Below are 21,256 nucleotides of genomic sequence, written 5' to 3' on the forward strand. Positions count from 1 at the left end.
CAAAATCGATCGATTGCTGCGTTTGTAATTTGAATGAGCAATAGATTACTCGCTTTCACGGAAATACCACGCAATTTCGTTTCATTTGGATGTGATATAATATCGACGTAACATCGCACCATTCGCAAGATAATTGGACCATGCAGTTACGTTATTCATCTATATTTCATCGTGGGTATAAAATGAATTCATTCATTAGTTATTACGGAAGCCGCTTGTCGGATGCTGCTGTTGAATCTAAAGCCGAATACGCGTTTATATACGTGTTGAGCTTTTCAATATTTCAAGTTACCGCATGTACTCGCTAAAATAAGACAAACGGAAACAGCAGGAATTGTATCATTTATTCAGAAAATTTTTATACTGTTTTTTATATTATTCTTTGAAGTGATGCACGCTCGTTCACCTATTAACACGGAGTGTTCTTATAGAAGAGCTACGGTATTCCAAAAGTAAGTCAATGTTGCATCTTTCTCAATTATTTAATGTTGTATATATTTACGTTTTATTTTAATTTTCACAAATTTCGCGATTTTTGTTTTCGAGGAATCGGATAATTAAATATTAAATTAAATATCCGTTAGAATGTGTCACATTCCGCGAATTAATTAAGATTTATATTCAGAATTTTTATATCGTCTTTTATTTTGTTCTAAGGGTGTAACTGAAATAACGCCCACTAATCATACAATATTATTCCTAATAAAAAACTGAGTCGAAAAGTCCTCTATCATTTTGCAAATATTGAATAAATAGATAAAATCGATGTATAAGACAACTTTAAGATCTCTTCCCGTGTTCTTTATGAAATATTTTGAAGATTTTTCTTAGGTATTACTCTTAAAAATATCTTAAAGCTGTCTTATACCTCGCGATTTTAGACATTTTATTCATTGGGTAACTAAAATAATGCGAAAATTGCAAAATGATAGAGGATTTTTTGTCTCAGTTTTTTATTGGGAATAACACTGTATGATTAGTAAGCGTTATTTCAGTTATATCCCGTATATTCATGAATTTTGTGCTTCCACTTTATATGAATTTAAAAATAAAGAGAACCGTAACTGCAGAAACCAACGTCTAAAATCCGCTTTTATTTATTCGTTTTTTTGGACCTGAAATTTTCCGAGAAACGTACAGATAAAGAGGAAAGCACATTTACGTGCCGTTATTCCGACACCGTGTCGTCGATCGTAATTACCGGGACGTAGTAATACACGGCCGTTACACTCCGTGAGTAGCGTGGCGCTCCGATTATGAATAAAACATGCACTTACAAAACACCATTCCATCGCTCTTCCCTTTACTCGCTCGATATACCGGAAAGAGTACGTCGCCGTTCGTGACGGGCGGGATTCTATGCACGCGTCCAGGGGCCATTTGTACGTGTCGCCGTTTTTTGCCGGTCCCATTGTCGAGAAGTTGGGGCAATTGGGAGACGGCCGTCGATTTTCCGTGCACCAGCAGGGCGCGTTTAATAAAGTTAATATCACCTCCGGTAATATAGTAAACGGTGGTAAACGGCGGACAGTTAATACCGGGGATCGAAACCGGGTAAAATTGTATCGTAAATATTGTTTGTACGTCATTTTCTTCTCACTCTTTCTCGGCGGATGTGAGAATGACAATTCGGAGGTGGAATGACAATTGTCTTGTTGCCACTTGTCGTGAGATAAAAGTAAATTTAAGGAAACTGCGCAAGCGAACCGCCCTTTCTTCCGGTAGAAGGAAAGAAAATGGATGGAAATCAATTGAACAAAAGGGAATCTACGTTTTGTCTTGCAGAACTCTTTAGAAGCGCGGCAGAGGCTGGTCCTCTGGACATCGTAAAGCTTCGCAAGGGGGACAAGCTCCTTAATATTTCAACTCATCTACCGGCGAACACGCCCGACACGCCTTATGTTCTTCAGGTACTTTATTAAAATTTTTATTCTACGTAATTAATTCACATATTTGAGGAAATAGTTTCTGATAAGTTCTTCTTTGTGAAAGTTGCTCCGCAAGAAAGGCAAAGAGTTTCTTGTTACTTATTCGAAGAAATTTGTGGAAATAGTTTTCGATAAGTGCTTTTTGTGAAAGTCGTTCCGCAAAAAAGGCAAAGAGTTTCTTGGTTACTTATTTGAAAAAGTTTGATGAATGAAAGAATTGTGTTCTTTCTATCAGATTTTACGGTTATTACAGTAAATGACAAGTTTGAAACAAATGATGTCTTGATTTGAGTAATGAGCGTTTAATCTGTGCGTTGAACAATTATTGTATTATCATAATTAGCCTTATTATGTAATTCGAATTAATGTTGATGACAAAGTTTATGAATTTATCGCGATTTTAGAAAAGAGTTTAAAACTTCGATTATTTTTCATAAATAACTGCCTCATTTGTATATAGTTTTACATATTTATGAGGATATCGATCTATGTTTGTTAGAAATGTAAAATTCATTTGTTAATAAAATGCAAAAAACACTTTTTTTGATTACGATAAATACGCATAGTATCTTAATGCTTACAAATTTTTTTAATATCTTATAATCTTGATGGAAAAATTCAAATAGAGTTAGAATGTCGAAATTAGGTAGAATGTGAAAATTTCAAGATATATACATACATAATGAATATAAAACTAATTTAATTGAACGCTTAGTTTTATTATAGTATCTCTCTCATATTCTAGAACATATTTTTATCTTATTTTGTAATATTTCATAAAATTGTAAACAAAAATTATGAAAAAGTGTTCAATTACATAAACAGTTTATTGATGAACAAATAAGTGAAATGAATAAAACAAAAATGAATTAATTTATCTGATTAAATCATAATGATTCAAGTACAAACGCGCGATATTATTTTAGAAAAAAAAGATATGTTAATTTTCTTTTACACAAAATATTCTAAACGCGCATAGAATACATTTCTCGTACTTAGCTGGTTGCTTTTTAAGATCGTCGGCGCTCATCCCGCTTCTTCTGGGGTGATCGAGGCGGAGGTACTTTGGGCTTTAGAGAGGCGCGTGGCGGCTTTAGAGCGGCAACTACGAGAACATCAGGAAGCTTTATACGCCACACCCTCTCTCGCTCTACGAGAACTCAAACGCCAAGTGGACAGTTTCAAGAACAAATTGGAGAACAATGATCAGCTGAGCTGGCTTAGTAAGTGTAACCACATACTTCGTTCCTGCATTTAGAGTGTTCCTATTATGCCTAAGTCTCTGGCAGAGAATTTATTTCAGGGAAATTCTGCAAATGTCATATCAAAACTTAACAGAACTTGTTGAGATATTTTTATTGTATTGTATTTCCTTGTAACTTTTTAATGCGACGATATAATTTATTCCCAAAGAATAAATTTAATTATATTATAAGCAGCTTATAACATATAATTCTAAAGTTTATTGCATTATACAATAATATTTTTCATACGTTCGATTTTGGCTTTTATGTAAAATTTAAAATTTTTAGGTATTACTATAACGAGCTAAATTTTTAATTTGATATAATTTATAATTCGATAATCGTTGCTTCTAATTTTGACGACAATGATCAGCTTTAGTTGCTTAAATAAGTAACATGTACAAAACTTCTGGAAAGAAGTTTCGTAATTGAACTTCGTAATCGGATTTCGCGGCGGTGACCGTAGTGGCAAAAGTGAATGGGATAATCCAGCGAAACGGAGAAATTCGGAATAATGTCTTACTTCTGACATTAAATAGCGAACATTAGCGAAATGAAATGCTCTGGTCGTCTGCGGGTGGCCGTCATTATTCGTCAAATGATTGCACCTATGGACCTGTGGGTCCATTATCGTAATGCATCGAAGTGCCCGCTATTAAAATTAATTTATTATTGCGGCACTACTCTTTCATGTTAAATTGAGAATGGATGTCTATATATTGGTGTACCGATACAGAAAATATGATAGTTTCTATATTGTACAGGATACAAGGAATTTTTATTTTATTGTCTCATATAGTGAAAAGAAAATGAAATTAAAGATAAATATGGACATTGTTGGAGCAAAGTGCCACGGGCGCTTTTCTTCTTTTTCGATCCGTTCTTTCGAGTTCAATTCATTGTTTTAGTATTCTCTTGTTTCGAAATCTCGAGTAAAAAGTAGTACAAATAGAATTTTAGTAACATTACAATTCAGAGAGATGAAAATGTGAGGAATATCCTCGTTCATTAATTTTAAATAGTTTTCGTATTGCATTATTAAAGATTATTTTGTATGATATCCGATATTCTCCCCCCCCCCTCTAATTCTCGATAATAATTTTAACACAAAAGCTGTATTGATTTTAGTTTAATGCAGGAGTGCAGTCTAAATTGCTCACAAATTCTTTGCTCTCGATGATCCTCGACAACTCAGAAACGTTTGAAAATTTAATTATCATGCAACATGGCAATCCTTTCAATGAATTGAAAAATTTATTGCTATTTAAATATACAAATAGTTGCCCACTAATTCCATATGGTCTGTTTTCTGTTCCTGCACCAGACTGCATTAGAACTCTCTTCCTCGTTTTCGATAAATATCAAACATATACCTTTCTCACTTTACGTTCTGAAAGTGCACTAGTTCAGCCACAGAAAGCAGACCTATAGTACAATTAAATAATAGCTAAGGAAATTACACTTGTTAAAACAATCACTATTAGGTAATTTTATTGCATATCGAAAGATATCTCGGCAATTTTCACTATAATATGTAAATAATTTTAAACAAATAAATAAATTTATGTTGGCCAAACAAGAAGGAAATTAAAAACGTATTAAAGAACATAAGGCTGACATAAGAAAATCCACTTCCGAGATGTCAGTGGTTTCACATTTACCAGTTGAATGAGATGCATGAATTGGATTGGGATAATATAAGAATTTTAAACACAGAACAATCATTAATGAAAAGAAGAATTTCTGAAATGATATACATTAAAGGCCAAATAAATGGTATCAATAAGCAAAGTGACACTGAAGGTTTGCCTGCCTGATGTTTATCTGCCTCTTCTTCTTAAGAAAGATCTCTCTCACACGTATTGAATAATTCTAGAACTTTCTAAACTTTTGACTTATACATATAAATAGTGGTAACATATATGATATGACAAATAACAACACACAGTGTCACGACAATTTTCCATCTGTGCAAAGGATGTATTTGAAATTCATCATTATTTTTTTTACTGTAAAACAGGTAATGATTCTATTTTCACACATTTCGATTAAAAGATATTAATGATACGTAAATTTATTAAATTAGAATCTGGAAATTCTCGTTCTACACTTTTCGTGATATGATTATTGGCGGTGCAACATTATTGTATATATACGAGGAACCTTCTCTTATGAAAGAACACGTTTATATATAATTATATCATATACGACGAATTTAATGTCAGCTATATGTAACTCTGCGTTTTAAGAATATTGTGAATTTACTGAGGATGGCCAGATTGTGGCCGGAACATCTAATGTTTTTATTAATGTAATGATAATTAAATATCACACAAACTATAACTTGTTCCGTGGTTTTTTTATGCTCATCTTTTCATACGTTTTAAATAAATTTAATAAATAATAATAATGAGGCTCTGTAAGTATAAAACAATATAGGCAAAAGAAGGGCAGAAGAGTCAATATTTTTAGTAGCAAAAAAACTTTAATTTAGATCATAAAATTTATATAATAATATCAAAGGATAAAAACATACGTTTATCTTCAATAAAAGAATAAATATTTGGGATTCCTATGGGATCACCCTTGTCGTTAGTCGTTGCAGATATGATTATGCAGGACTTCGAAGAAATTGCGATTGGAATGCTGCCTTCGATTGTTATTTTATTATCGATATGTGGACGATATTATTTTGGCTGCTCTGTCTAAAAGTGTTGGTGATATCTTAGATGTTTTTTGTGACACACTAGACTGCACTTTATTATGGAAGTTGGCATTAATGGAAAAATAAGTTTTTTTTGGATACCACGTTGATCACAGAAGAACGGAGTTTTATTTTTTACGTATATCGTAAAACAACTTTTTCCGGTAGATTCCTTAATTATATTCACACTATCCGCTTTGTCAAAAGAGATAATTTATGGAATTGTAGATAAGATTTTTCGTTTGTGTCATCCGAAGTTTCAACAAGATAATTTAATTGACGTTATTAATATTTTTTTAAATAATGGATATCCTCTACATTTTATTTTCTCGACTATTTATAATAGAATTAAATTTCATATCAATAATATTTATAGTTTGAATAATAATAAGGATAACAGAAAAACTTTTTACTATTCCACATGTTGATACAATATCTGAAAAATTTATACTATTAACATGTTTAATTGCAAATTGGCTTTTACCATCTCTAACACATTAAAAAATTTCATAAAAAGAGAAAAGGATAAGCTGAAACATGTACATAATCAAAATGTAATTTACAGAATATTTTGTGAGAATTGTGATGTCAGTTACGTTGGCCAGACTAAAAGACAGTTAAAGACTAGACTACACGAACATGTTTCAGATATTAATATTATAAGTTTAAAATTTCCATCGGTGATTTTTAACCACCATATGGAGGAGAACTGAACTATCACAATTTTAAATGGGATGAAGTGAATATATTAGATATAGAACCTTCATGCAATAAAAAATTAATATCTGAAATGATACATATTAAGAAACAGAAACATGGAATAAACGGACAATAAACGACACGGATTCTTTGTCCGAATTGTATTTCTCTCCTAATGTAATATCTTCCTTCCTTTTTCTCTTTGTTACCGTTTTCCATTTTTGGTGTTTTTTCTTCTCGACATTGTGTTAGACGTGGAAATCAGATGTTCGTTACTCTTGCAAATTTGCTTCAATTAATAACTAATGTATTCTATCACGATGTGGCTTATCATCTTCCTGCGTTTTTCTCTCTTTTTTTTTTTATTAATGGACTCTCAACACATGTACTAATATAACTGACAAGATACATCATTTTATTATATATATTATTAATTTGTATGTCAAGTATTAATTTTGTTCACGGTCACTTTCTAGAGTATTACTTTCTTACTACTTTGATTTCCGATATAATTGACTCACAGCGCACTACACAAAATGAAGAATACATATTTTAGAATTATAACAAGTTTTGTAATATTATATATATTTATTTTAAAGCGATATTTGAATAAATTTGAATAAGTTTACCGCATTGAGAATGACTCGAGTGGAGTCGAAACGTATGTTTTTGTCCTTTGTTATTATTATATGAATTTTATAATCTAAATTAAACTTCTTTTGCTACTAAAAATAAATAAATAAATAGGAAAAGATAACATATCATGAAGAAATAAAAATCATAATAATTTGAAACGTGATGTGCTTTTTTTCAACATTTTAGTGAAGTATCCGATTTATTGTCAAAGATTAATCTTAGGAAGTATGTGCATGTCTCAACTTGACTTTTTCAACGCAATTGTGACGATAACTTTTCTTTTTGAGATTTTATGTCCCATACTGAATCGAACTTTACGTTGAAATAGGTCGGTCATCTCGGTCAGATATAAAAGTTCGCGAGAGATTTTACGACGCTGCCCGATCTGAGACCAGCGACGGATATACGAGCGGATAAACAGCGGCATGCTTGGCCGCTGAATAAATATTTGTCCATGCAAGGAACCATTCCAGCTATTCCTATCTTTAATTTCTAGTTGAGTTCATATAGAAGTTGATTTAAGCGTGGACGAACAAAAACATTCCGCGCTTGTACAGCCGTTATATTAATCACTATCTCAACCTTCTTTCGTTATCTTTTGATTGGATGTGAGTCGGGGCTATTTGCATATCGCAGAAACTTAATTCTCGCAGAAAACTTCGTAATCTGCACTTTTATTACGTCTGTGTAATTTGATCCTTTACAAAATTTGTGCTAAGAGAGGATAGAAAATTTTCTAAGAATCTGCCGATAAAGGGAAAGCCGGTGAAACTGGGACGGGACGTGTATAGGCAACTTTTAGCACATGAAACTCTCCTTAAATCTTGTTACGACGTGAAATGACGTAGAGTTTGCGAAAAATTGCTCCGTCCCGCGTTCCATCTTCGATGTTCCTTCGCGATCCTTTGTTGCATGGCATAGTTCCTGCCGCAAAAACTCAAAACTTTCCAAGAGCTTAATCTGGATATCTCCATCTTCCGCAGGTTTCTACAAGCTTCCGGAGCCCATCTATATGGAATCCTGCCGCAGATTGCAGTATCGTCGGAAGAGTGATAGCATGAAGCGGAAAGTTCGGGAGAAGTTCCTCAATATCTGGTGAGTTAATTAAGATTGTATCATCTAATCGCTAAAACTGTACGTGACGCAAACTGTACGTTTCTCCTTCATTATTATAGTATTCTCTTTTAATAAACTAGATAGATAACTGATTCTTGCACATACGTATATAAATGAACTAACGTGTCAAATCTGACACGTAGTTCTCAATAAGAACACGTCTTTAACGAAAAAATAAATTTCATATTTCTGCGATAAAATTGCACAAGGCGTCGTTGAGAACGCCGTTATCGTTGATAGCGGAAAAATTTCTTATCGGCGTACTTTTATCCACACTAAGCCAGCATGGATCTTCCGTGCCTTTAATGCCGATATTACGTGGGTAGGATCGCCAATGCGGGGCTTCCGCGGCATGTTCGATCGAAGTGCCAACAGGCTGGTTGTGTCGGACAAGCCATCAGCGACTGTAGTGCCGCGGCCGATGATTAAGCGGCTGCGATAATCCTATCCTATTAAGCAGCAATATGCCGCTGTTTCCAGTTACATTGTCATCCAATAGCGATTCGATCGACCCACCGACCGTCCTCTACTCCGGGTGTAATGCGAGAACCCCCCGCGTTCCCCAAGTCATTGTGATTAAACATCGATGTACGGCGTGTGCATTGATCGTCTATCGCGCATGCCATGCAGCTAAAAACGCGATCCAACTTCGAAGATTAATTAACTGAGGGTAAATGTTATTTAACAAATATATTATACAATGCGCTGGAGATTTCGCTGTTGTATGCAAGGTATTTCATCATTCGCGCCTGTCTTTCTACTCATGAACTTCTCCAACTGATTTACAACAGATCTGTTCTATTGATATCATGGCAGAAATGACAAATTTTAACGTTTTCCAATGAGAAAATCAAATTGATGTAATATTAATGATTAATATTAATTATTCATTATTTAGTTTTTTGGTTAGCCGACAAATTTCAAAAGAGGAATTGTGATAATTAAATTAATAATTGATAATTAATTATTAATTTCTCATTAGAGCATTTCTAGGTAATACATATGTATATAACGTGTTAATATTTATTTGGAACAATCGATTTATTTATTATAAAACGAATGAGAGATAGGAGATAAACAAGCCATAATAATGATAAAGCCATATTGCAATTGCTATTGGAAATATCCTCTATTGAAGTTCCTAGTCAATAAAGCATCCATTGATGGCTTAATTTACCACGTTGAACGTCGGAGATCAAAGGATGCGGTGCGGAAATTAATTATGAAGCGATGTAGAAAGTATGTGGAATTTGCGAGGGACAATTATCGGGAAATTAGGAATAAACAATTCGCCGAGAGTAAAATTAATCGATTTGCTGAAATATCAGCAAGATCGCTGAGAATAAAGTATTGATCAGTTCCTCTTTGAAGCGACGGTGAAGATAAACAATCAATCTCTCGACACATCGTAAAGTCTCATCACGCAAAACAGTCATGCAGCGCGTCCCTGAATGCCTATCTCTGTATTCTATAGTTCTCCTAGTTTACTTTCTCTTTATTCAATATATTATATACCTTTTTTTTAATTAAAAATTTTTTAATTAAAAACGGATTTATACTTACGCGTCGTAATATCTTAAATAGATAAAAAAAGCGACATACAATGGGAAATACGTTAAATAAAATATAGATTGCGATATTAATCATGGCGACGAGATATTTTAACGCATGAATTTTTTGTTGCGAAAGGTATGTGTGAAAGCTTTTTTAATTTTGCTAGCTTAAATGAAAGTGGTGCTATTTGGATTTTCATATTCGAAATCTTCTCGCATGTATTTGGCGGTATTTTTTTCCGCATAGGATATATTACGTAGATGTTCAATATTGTGAATCAGCATTATCGAGGGCATACACATCGCAAACAAGAATCGAAAGACGGATAGATGGTAAATGTTGATTGATCTGTGCTGATACAAGCGTGGATTGATGAAACTCCGGAGATGGTCGAAGTTTGTGTCCACTTGCGAGAGCATTACTATTAACAGTTCGGCGACTAATAAATCTGAGATAAGGTTGACATATCGAATTTGTGCTGTCTAAAACAGATGATTCGTTAAGATGCATCTGCAATGCAAGTGACAGATATTTATCTCTAACAAATTGCGGAATCGAAATAAAAAATTAATTTATTTTGAAAAAAATGAAAAAACGTGTACGAAAAAATGAAAAGAACAATAACGAAAAGCTTTATAATAAACGTATTTTAAAAATACATTTTTATCTTTATTACTTTTTTATTTGTAAAAAAATTACATTAATTATTATAAAGAAAACGCAAACGTTAATTTAAAATTTACATTTTACATTATATTAATATAAACGTTGTATTATTGTAATTTTAAATTATTATCGTAAAACTATTACTGGAATATTAAAACATTATTGCAATTTCTCTATATTTGTACTATACATTTTGTAAAAAAATACATTGTTAGAACAACAATTCTTCGAATATCAAATCATCTGGAAGAGATGTAAATTATTTTTCCATTTTATATAAAGAATATTTGACAGTTATTGCTTTAAAAATAATATTTTTTAAACGCGTATTAAATGTTAACCTGCATCGATTGCACTGATACAACTTGGAAGCTCAAAGTAACTTCAAAGTGTTTCGAACGTGTGAATAGTTATTATACGATGACAGATATAAAATAATTTAGTTTGCAAACTCAGTGGTATAAAACTCATTGTTGACTAGACGTTGAAATACTACTACGAATTGATTCTATTATTAAAGCCGTATTATTGAATCTGTTAGGCTTGATCTAACACAAGTTATATGTTGACATTGGCAATATTATATTAACATTGCGTCCGTCTGGTTTTATTTAACTAACAAGAAGGGCGCGTTCAGGATAAACGTAAGAAAGATGAAGAATAAAATATGTGCGTAAGTAACGACGCGGAATATGAGTCACGTTATCGCATTTTCTCTAGCTCGGATAACCGTAAAATGAAATGTATTACCTTAAAATTGAATCATACAATGTTGCACGCGACTTTTCGATATTGGACGTGGATTTAGCGAAATAAGAGTCACGGATGCATAAACGTGCATTTGAGTCGCTTTTTAATGAATACGTAATAAAATTCATATAACTTATAAAGCTTTAATGAATCTCAGAGAGAATTCCAATATTTTAATTTCACGAGAATTGTAGTAGAAACAATTGAATTATTTATGGCTTATAAACTCGCAAATAATCGACGAACACGATTTTACATCTCCAATTACAAGTTACTTGTGCGCGAATACATTTCCCGAGAAATATCTGCATCTGTTATTAATTTAATTACAGTTTATTTCATTCTGCTTTTTTTCTCTGAATTCTTTTATTTAGCTTTGTCGAATATTTCCACTTATACTTGTACAACATAATTTGATGAAATTATATAATACTTAACAGAAATTAGCTACTTAATTATATAAATTGATTTTAATATATTGTATTTTTCTATAAAAATGCTGGAACACTTTCTCACTTCTTCTCTCTTTACCTCTTTAAATTATATAATTTAAATTATAGAAATGTTTTTTAAGTATAATAAATGTTTTGTTTAGAGAATTCCAATTTTCAGACTTAAAAACTCTTTTCTTAATTTAAATTTCGTTTATTTTTAACAAAGTTACAGTTGCTTGAATGTTGAAGTTTGCAATACTACGAATTTTGTTACACAACCTAATATTTATGTTTATATTAATTTATATTTAGGAAATGTTAAATTGTGTTAATAACATTTTTCTGTTAAATGTGTTTGACATTTAAGTTTTTCGCATAAATAGAATTAATAGTCATTACACGCTCGAGCTAGATTTGCGATTGTGAAAGAGACAAGAAGCGGATTAGACGTTACAATGACGTTAATTCATTTTACGTCGTGATAAAAACCTGATTACAGGTTGATTGGTCACATTATGGTCAGATTTTTCTATTTCGCCTCTATTGATATACTTATTTCCGGGTGATTCTTAGCGTAAAATGAGAATTAATGACCTTCCTCGATTTTCTCCTCGCTGGAGGAGAGTAAAACCCCGTTTCTCTGGACATCGTGTATCTCTCCGGTTATATTTTTGTCATATTTCGAATTCCAAAAATACTGTTTATTGAGTCTGTCCGTCCACGTGTCCGTCGTGTCCGTCGTGTCCGTCGTGTCCGTCATAACACTACGAAGCTAAAAATTTCACAGGAACAGCATCGTCTTCGCGCGTCTGATTTCCTGTAAACAAAAACAAAGAAAACGAAAGGCGCTAGTCCGCGTTAGTTTTCGCATTACGCAAGTAGGAAGTTTCCCGGCATAATTTCCGCGAATCTCATAGGTGGGATGCGCGACTCTGGTAAAGCGTGACGAGGTGCAGGGCAAGCCTCGGGTGCTTAAAATAGGGAACATACGCGGCCGTGTCGGGATGCCTCGGAATGCGGCTGTTACCTACTATAAGCCGTGCGTCTTGCATCCACAACCACGCCTTTTGCGCATCCTCCTCGTCTGGTTTGTGCGGGTCGACTTATTCCGCGCCTGGCGAAATATGCGATCTCGCCGTCACGTATCGAATATCAAAACGTATCGCGCTTGTGCGCGCGGCAACGAGATTTCTTGCGCTTCTCCGTGAAGACGAATAAAACGAAGCGAATGAAGGACTCTCGCAGATCGACCATTACTCTGAAATCTTCGGAAGGTGGCGACGATAAGTAATTGGAGAACTTATTGTTAGATACTTATTTATTTCGAAAAATCTGCATATTTACAATTAGTCGAAACTTATTTTTAATTAATTGGCTTTTAATTGTTGAAATTAATCATTAAACATTTTTCTTTTTCTTCTATCATTTTTTGGGATTAAATACAAGATAACGAATGATTTTTATTTTATTTGTTACAAAATGTATATCTATTATAATTTATAATATGAATGTAGGAATGTAGGATTGTGAGAAAGAATTTTAATAAGTTTTCCAAGTGATGGGAAATCTTATTTAATACGTTTTTGCACTCAATCGGGCAATGGCTTGCCCGAAATTCGTAGCACAGCAGAAATAACACGTCGTATTTGGGACGATGAGAATTCGGGTCGAGGAATTTTCATCCGGCAACAGTTCAGGCGAATAATTTTATCTGCTTATTCGTATCTCTCCTGATTGTTAGTTCGGATACAGTTTATTTTGTATCGCGCATCTCTCTCTCTCATTTTATCGTTTATCTTCAAATTTTATACGATATTTTTCATTTATTGCGATTTACAATCAAATATTTGTTGAGAACAGAGATACAAGTTTATCGCGCGATGCGTGCGGTGAGATTATTGATTTCGGTCCCAGATACATCGGGTAATCCCGGAGTTGATGAATATACGAATGTATGTTTGCGGGATTTCGCAAACGCCATTTTATATCTCGACAGCGGCGATGCAGAAACTTTGCTTCGCGGACTTAAATGCCTACCTGCAGGCGAAGACAATCCACGGCGTTTAATTAAACGAACGTCAATCCGTTGGATGGAGTTAAGTCTACTTGCAAGTAGACAATTAATTACCGATTTCATTTGATTGCAACACGATCGCGTGTTCGCAAGTCTCCATATAATATGGGATACACATCGTTCCTAAATTGTTTATTCCACATTGGATGCGTTGCAGAAGCATCGATTTGTTCCATGTTATGAGAAATTTCACTGACTGTCCACAAATACATTGAGAGAAATGAGTTTGGTATTTGTGACTACAATTGCTTGATAAAATAATTATGTTGGAAGTTTCATTTTTATTACTGCTGTACTGTTAGTAATAATAATTATATATATTTATGGTTCTATCAAAACAATATATAATTGGCACAAAAAATGATGATAAATTATAATTATAGTTATAGTTATATGTTATAGTTGTATTATGATAATTGCAATCTTTTTTTCCTTCAATATGCTTGTTCATATATTTCTCTCAACTTTTTATGAATATGATTTTCTAGTTTGCGATTAATTCCGGTCGATATTATTGTAGCAGGAATTTGATAACCTTAGTTGCTTAATGGTCCAATTGTTCTCCGTTAAATATCTTGAAATTTATTCTCTAAATGAAGCTTATTGCTGGGAAGCATTAAATTGCAGATATCCCGACCATATTACACGAGTAATCAAGCTATTGCATTACACTCGTGATATTATAACAACAATTGTTGTATTAACATTCGTGCAAAATTACTGTACGTGTTCTATTAACGGATCGTATTAGCCAAACTGGAAGAGTTACTAATTAACAAATTGCGTCGCGCAAATTATGCCTGCAGACACAAATATTGGGTAATTTGTACCTATACTTTTACCTTTTTGCACGTATCTGAATACGAGAATATATATGCATCATGAACGGTCTGTAATGAAAATTTTTTTTTTTGATTCATCAAATGAAGGAGGAGAGAAAATAGGCCTGCCAGTAAAGCGAAGATCAAAGATGATACTTCAACCTTTACCGCCCTGACGTCAAGGTTTCTTTCTCGCACATACAAGGCAGAAGTAACGTCGTACATGTGAGAAATGTCCTTTACGTCGCTCGTCCGTCTATCAAAATGTCTCGTCGAGCTGACTTGCCCGAGGATGCGTTTGCAAACGCAATTAAACGTGAACGTGCTCGCGTGGCGAGTAACTATCGCCTCGCGTAGGACTCTACTCAACTTTCCACACCGCTGCGATCGTGCCAGATTGCGATTCGATATAGCGATATCGCATTGAAATGAGAAGCGTCATTCTGTGAACTTGGAGCCGATATCTCATCAGCAAATTCGATCGTGCAAGATATTGCGGCGGTAATTGTAGTTCACTGAAATGTTAACTTTCTCGAGTTATTTTCAGGAAGACGACTTATAAAGAAAGAATATTTTTCACGTTTTTTAGTAAAAGAATTCATTCCAGATAACCAATTTAAGCGTGAAAAAGAAAATAATTAATAATTTAGAAGTTACTCACTATTATCTTACTATTGTTACTTTTGGGAACTTTTTATTGTTTCAGTATCATTTTACTTACGTATTCATTTTTTTCTGTGTAATAAAAATAAGGAAGAAAAAGAGTTGTATAAAAAAAGAAAATTGTATAAGAATAAAACGGCTAGGTATATACTTTGAATGCGCTGCCACAACATTTAACTGAGATAAATTTGTACGCGTTTTCAAATATTATATTTCTTCACATATTTGTGAACGAATAATTTTTTACTGATAACACTGACAAAATATAATATTTTTTTAGAACAAAACGTCCTCTCAGGACCGCCCCAATGAAATCAATTATTCAGTTATGTAAAATCCAGATTTTTTAATACAGTATTTATTATATTGTTGACGTAACACAGCAAATAAAACTGTGTGTGTTTTTGAAGCACCTTAATACGCGCGTGTAATTCCACGTACATTAATACGGGGCAAACCGGGCGCTATAAAGAGAGAACCCTGAGGAACTTTAACCTTCCACCCTCGAGGGCTTTACGTTGGAGCACTTTATGAAGCACGTCGTACGTTTAGATGCGTGACACGCAGCTCGATCGAGAAAATCATGAGGCTTTTTTCACTTTCAATACTTTCAGCTCATCTCCGCTGTAGTTGTCTTTCACGTGAAGAGCGGAAGAATATGATATTTAAGAAGATCGATATTCAACAATATCAATCCTCTATAATAGACCTCGTGCGAAGTCTTTATACGTTCGTTCCTATCTATATAGCTTCAAGGCTTGATTGTCTTAGAATCAATTCTCGCCACGTCTCTCAGGAAGGTGACACAGTGTGTGTATCATGAATTTATGTATAATTTTTCATTCACGCTTGCCTTACAATTGCGAGAAAATTTTCTATCTTCCGATACTAGAATAGAGTAATTTCTGTACTTGTTCTACGTGCGACTACTAAATCAGCAAGATTAAATACGCGTTTAATATGCGACATGAGAAATTTAAAAAAAAAAAAAAAATGTTCGGCGAAACAATTACGCGACGGAGTATCTTTTGCATATGCATCGCATATATATGCCTTTTGTCGTATTTGCAACGTAATTTCCTCCTTTATATTCATAGGGCGTATAGCGTGACGCAAGTGAAGCGATAAACTTGCGGTTCATTTGACTCGGAGGGCTTTAAAATATCCCGCCCGAAGAGCTGTTATACGACTGAGATTCATTTGCATACGCGGCACGTAATCTGATTATCGACTGACTAGGATGTTCGGGGGAATCAATATCAATATGAATATAATGCGAATATAATTCGGCAACGAGCGCGATTCGAGCGTAGCAGGTAATGCAGTAAATCTTTAAATGCCATTATGATTTCGCGTCGCGCAAATGGTTGCCGCGCGTTGTAAATTTTCATCCAGCAACTTCCAGGGATATTTCACGTCGCACAAAATATAACAACATGATTACAGTTGACGTGGGCACGTTAAACTTTGCCACTAATTAAACTTCCGTAATTTATCATCGGTCGAGGAGAAAGTTCTCGGAGAAAAATCAACAAATGGGTTATGAGCAGGTACCATAGACTTCCGAAGGAGATTTCCCAAAGTTTTCCGAGATTCTCTCTCGCGAAGCCACGAAGTTATTTTGGCGGCTTAAGATGCCCAATCCTATTTCGCCTCGAAATGCATTCTTATGCAGATGGATTCGAAGCAAGAGAAACTTGGTCGTATTAATTCTCTGAATATTTATCTCAAGTGGCACAAGTACTTTATGATTTCATTAATATTGTCCCATTTTCACATTATATAGTAAATTTTATTTTATAATTTTAAGAAGTACTGCGTCATATAAATTATTAATGACGTATCGTGCAAAATTCTCGCACATATATATTCACACACACACACACACACATACACACACACATAGAATATTCTGGAGGTTTTACAGCCGGAAAGACCATTGGAAAAAATAAGTGGAAAATGTAGAATAACATTTCCTCATATGAAACTTCATTTTCAGAAAAATAGACTTTAAATATTCGCTATGTATGTTTTGACTCTTAATAGATCTCGCTGTAGACTACTATCTCTGTTCATGTTTGTGTTTATCGTGTCGGGTAATCGAGAATACGCAGGAGATCGAGAATAAAATAGGATATTCACGCATGATGAATTTCATTACTTTATAAATTATTAAAAATGTTGCCCGAGAACAAAGCTTCAAATTTTATTTCATATTTTTAACTTATATTTACATGAGGAATTACCTGCTTCCCCACGATTTCCGAAACATTCTCTATGCTTGACATGTTTTCATACATGTTAATGATATCAAAAGAATGCATGTATATATTTTTTTAATTTGATTTTATTTAATAATTTTTTTGTTATAATATCAAGAGACACTGTATAAAACGATAAAAAGTAATGTGACGTAAAAATTTCATCATATTTCAGTCTATTAATTGTATTATACATTATCATTAACGTGACAACCCAAAGCAAACCTGATCAAAAAAAAGGTATCAACACCCCAAGTTGGATCTTGATTTCCCTGTTTCTTTAAAAAGGTATAATATATTTTTAATTTCTAAGGAAGCGAATTAATAACATAACTCACTGCCGAATCCTCTTGGAAAATAAGCTGCATATATCTATAGAGAATGAATTTTTTTATAAGCAGATATATGGGACTTATTGATTTCGAACAGTTAAGGGAATCTCTTATGGCACGGATATTCTCTGTAGTTGGTCATTGCCTTCCGGGAGATGAAATAAAAATTCAATGTTTTTAGCCAAATTTAAACACGAGATTTTAGTACAGAGAGTAGACACGCAACTCTCTGCGCCATGATTGTCATACATTAGTTATATTATTAAGAATGATTCAATTTAATCATACAATGTAAATATTTATTCACATGACTATAATACTTAAGCTACGCTTTTTCTATAGAAAATTATCAGGGATAGATATCCTTTCTTTGTGTGGAAAAGATCAGTGATAAAGTGAATAATGTGTTTAGAAATATTTTCTCCGATTGTTTCTGTCTCCGATGGAGACAGTCACGCAGGTCGCATCGACATGCAAATCGTGCCATTTAGGTGGCGTCGCAAGACGCATTTCTGTTCCTTCGAAGCGTTTTATACTCGCGGCGATTCGGTACGGTGCATTAAGCCGGGCTGCCGTTTACTGCAATTTACCAGCGATTCTTCGCAAACGATTATGGTTGCAGCGAGGAGAAGTTGAAGCGTTTCCGGGCGAAGCTTCCTCACCGAGGCGAGGCTGCCATAATCGTTTCCCCTCTTCCGGCTTCCCCGTTTTTTTCTATGTCACGAGTTTCTATTTTTATGGATATTCGGAAAAACCAATTACGCAAGTGATGCTCTCGATCGTCGAGATTACCTTCCTCGAAAATGTATGGGAAATCTGTTTCATATATTTCATTAAGAAATCATATCTTTCTCTGATTAAGCATGCCATAATTGTCGATTTAATATTTTAATCTATAATATTTTAATCTCAAAGAACTATATTTACTTTTATTATGCACGTATTTTAGACAAGGAAAATTAATACCAAACAATATTACGTTTTATCGATAATGATTATACAAAAAATTATGCGACAAAGGATTCTTGTTACAATATAATAATAAATGCAATAACAACGTATACTTGATAAATATCACAGTAAAATTCGAAGTTTGATTTTGCAGTAATAACAAATTAAAACGATAATATGCTGCCCAAAGAATTGTACGTGCCAAGGAAGAAGAAATGCGAGAATGCCGACACATTGAGGCATTTAAATAAAGGCATTTAAATAAAAGAGTGCGGCTTACTTGGGAAAATATCGGAGATGCTATGCACACACATAGCATCTCCATTCACCCGCGGATTCCGCTCGCTTCCGTTCACCGTGACGGGCCCTCCGACGGTGGTTAGTTGGCCTCTGTCGTGTTACCGCGAAATGCTATTAAGTTACTGTTATCTAGGTAATAAGGCCCGTCACGATTTAGGGCGTGTATAATGGGGAGCGCATCACAAAGCGCGCATTATCACGCGTATACCATGATTCCACCTAATAGCTAAATACGGATTGCCAATTAGCGGTCGTCAGCAAATAAGCTGTCTGTACACGCTGTAAAGCGTCCTTCGTAAAAGACCGTTTCCCGCGGCTTCCTAGTTTCTGCGGCTGGAAGAATGTAAGACGCTTCTGGAGCATCTTCTGTTTACGTCATCCACCTTTTGTCAAAGACTTTATTTCAAAGTAACGATTTTTTGCGTTGACTTTTTATTATCTACTTCATTGAAATGAGAATTTTTTTTTTTTCTAGATACTGTCCTTTAGCTATCATTCAAAGATCAATACAGTAAAAGAAAATATTCAAGCACTAATTACGATGTTACATGTTATACAATCATTATTTTTTGCTGATTGCGCAGTTTTATATGTATGGTGAGTTAAATGCGTTTCTGTAAAATAAGAAGTAAAAATTCGGATAAGTAAGGAAAATAGGAAATAATTAGAAAAGATGTAAGAAACTACGAAAAGCTTCTACAATTCACTAACTACGATAAATGTAAATGGAATAAAGACTAATCGTATGAAGCGTGTAATTTAAAATGAAAAGATGTAATTATAATCAATTTTTTATTTGTCGTCCTTTTAATTTTTCCTTTTGAAAAATGGGTATTGCAACTAAACATCATTCGTTGAGCGAGAGATACAATGTGTAATTATGTAAATATTATCATTTTATATTCAAAGACACGTATACGACGTAATTATACAATTTCATCGTACGTTGTAACCCAGAATTACATGTGGCTTCATTGATTCCAGTGGATTTAATGAGTTTACAATTATTTACGATTGTATTATTGTCGATTGTGTTATCATAAATTATGATGGACGTTGCATCTCTTAGGCACGTAGCTATTCTCAGGAGAGGTGATATAAGTAACAATCACACAATAATACTCCACGTAATGTGTCGGCGAATCGATGCCGCGTCCGATACAATCCTGTTTGTCTCGGCGTATGTTAAGCCCGTGTTGATTTAGCAGCACGAGCAGATAACCCATTATCTGTCAAAGTAGCGAAGAGCTGTTGGCCAAAGTACTCTACCAATTAATCCGATTAATCCTGCGTGCCTGGGTGACCGATTGGTGACGCGGGTGCGAAGTTTCGCGCAGCAATTGACGCTCCGGTACTTACCCTCTAAATCAATTTTAGCACAGTTCTCTGTATGTTTAACAATTTTGTTTCATATTCCCTCAAATTGATTAACTTCGTTTGTTTCTTCAAATAAAATAAAATGGAATAAAAGAAATTTAATAACGAAATAAACAATTACTACTACGATGCTGAAGAGGATGAACAGTTAATTTAATCATCAATCATAGCGATAAGTAACTTTCTGTTTTTAAGATTATCCTATTTAACGGAACAACTTAATTAAACAACTAAATTAACATATCTAAATTAATTATTAATTAATAACACACATATCACGAATATGTCATTATGTCTCGATAGAAAAGGGTAAATATAATTTTCTGTACTATTTTCAGTGACGTCACGGTTTCGTCGAACGTTCGCGAGTGGTTACGCTCGCCGGCCTTCGACGCGCGACAATGGGAAGACGAGGAGTTGTTGCTGATGCTGCAGACAATGTTTGTTGAGCTCGACCTACCTCAAAAATTCAACATTCCTTTGCCGATTCTGAGGAACTTCCTGTATGAAGTCTACAATAATTACAATGAGGTGCCATTTCACAATTTCAGGCACTGCTTCTGCGTGGCGCAAATGGTGAGTATTTCTTCATCTTCATACTGCTCTAATTCGCACAATTTTCGAAGACAATTAACAGTTATGTGGTAGCGTGATTGTAATTACATGTTGATACGCGAGAAGATGTATAATAATAATAATAAGTGTGATAAACATTATTGCAGTAATTACGATGACTAATTATTTGT

The 21,256-nt window shown here is 34.0% G+C and overlaps 1 protein-coding gene across 6 annotated transcripts in view; it reads left to right on the plus strand.

Annotated features, from left to right (window-relative positions):
• The window catches only part of Pde9 (phosphodiesterase 9), a 194,881-nt gene that overhangs the window by 165,976 nt on the left and 7,649 nt on the right, over window positions 1-21,256 (plus strand). For all 6 annotated transcript variants that reach the window (XM_087412539.1, XM_087412540.1, XM_087412538.1 and 3 more), the window contains 4 exons: window positions 1,786-1,910; window positions 2,944-3,151; window positions 8,195-8,306; window positions 20,849-21,086. In XM_087412539.1, the coding sequence (XP_087268665.1) occupies window positions 1,786-1,910; window positions 2,944-3,151; window positions 8,195-8,306; window positions 20,849-21,086 (683 nt within the window). The remainder of the gene's footprint in view (window positions 1-1,785; window positions 1,911-2,943; window positions 3,152-8,194; window positions 8,307-20,848; window positions 21,087-21,256) is intronic.

This window comes from Acromyrmex echinatior, chromosome 13 (genome assembly GCF_024713525.1).
Source record: "Acromyrmex echinatior isolate Ae372 chromosome 13, ASM2471352v2, whole genome shotgun sequence".
NCBI classification, from domain to species: Eukaryota; Metazoa; Arthropoda; class Insecta; order Hymenoptera; family Formicidae; genus Acromyrmex; species Acromyrmex echinatior.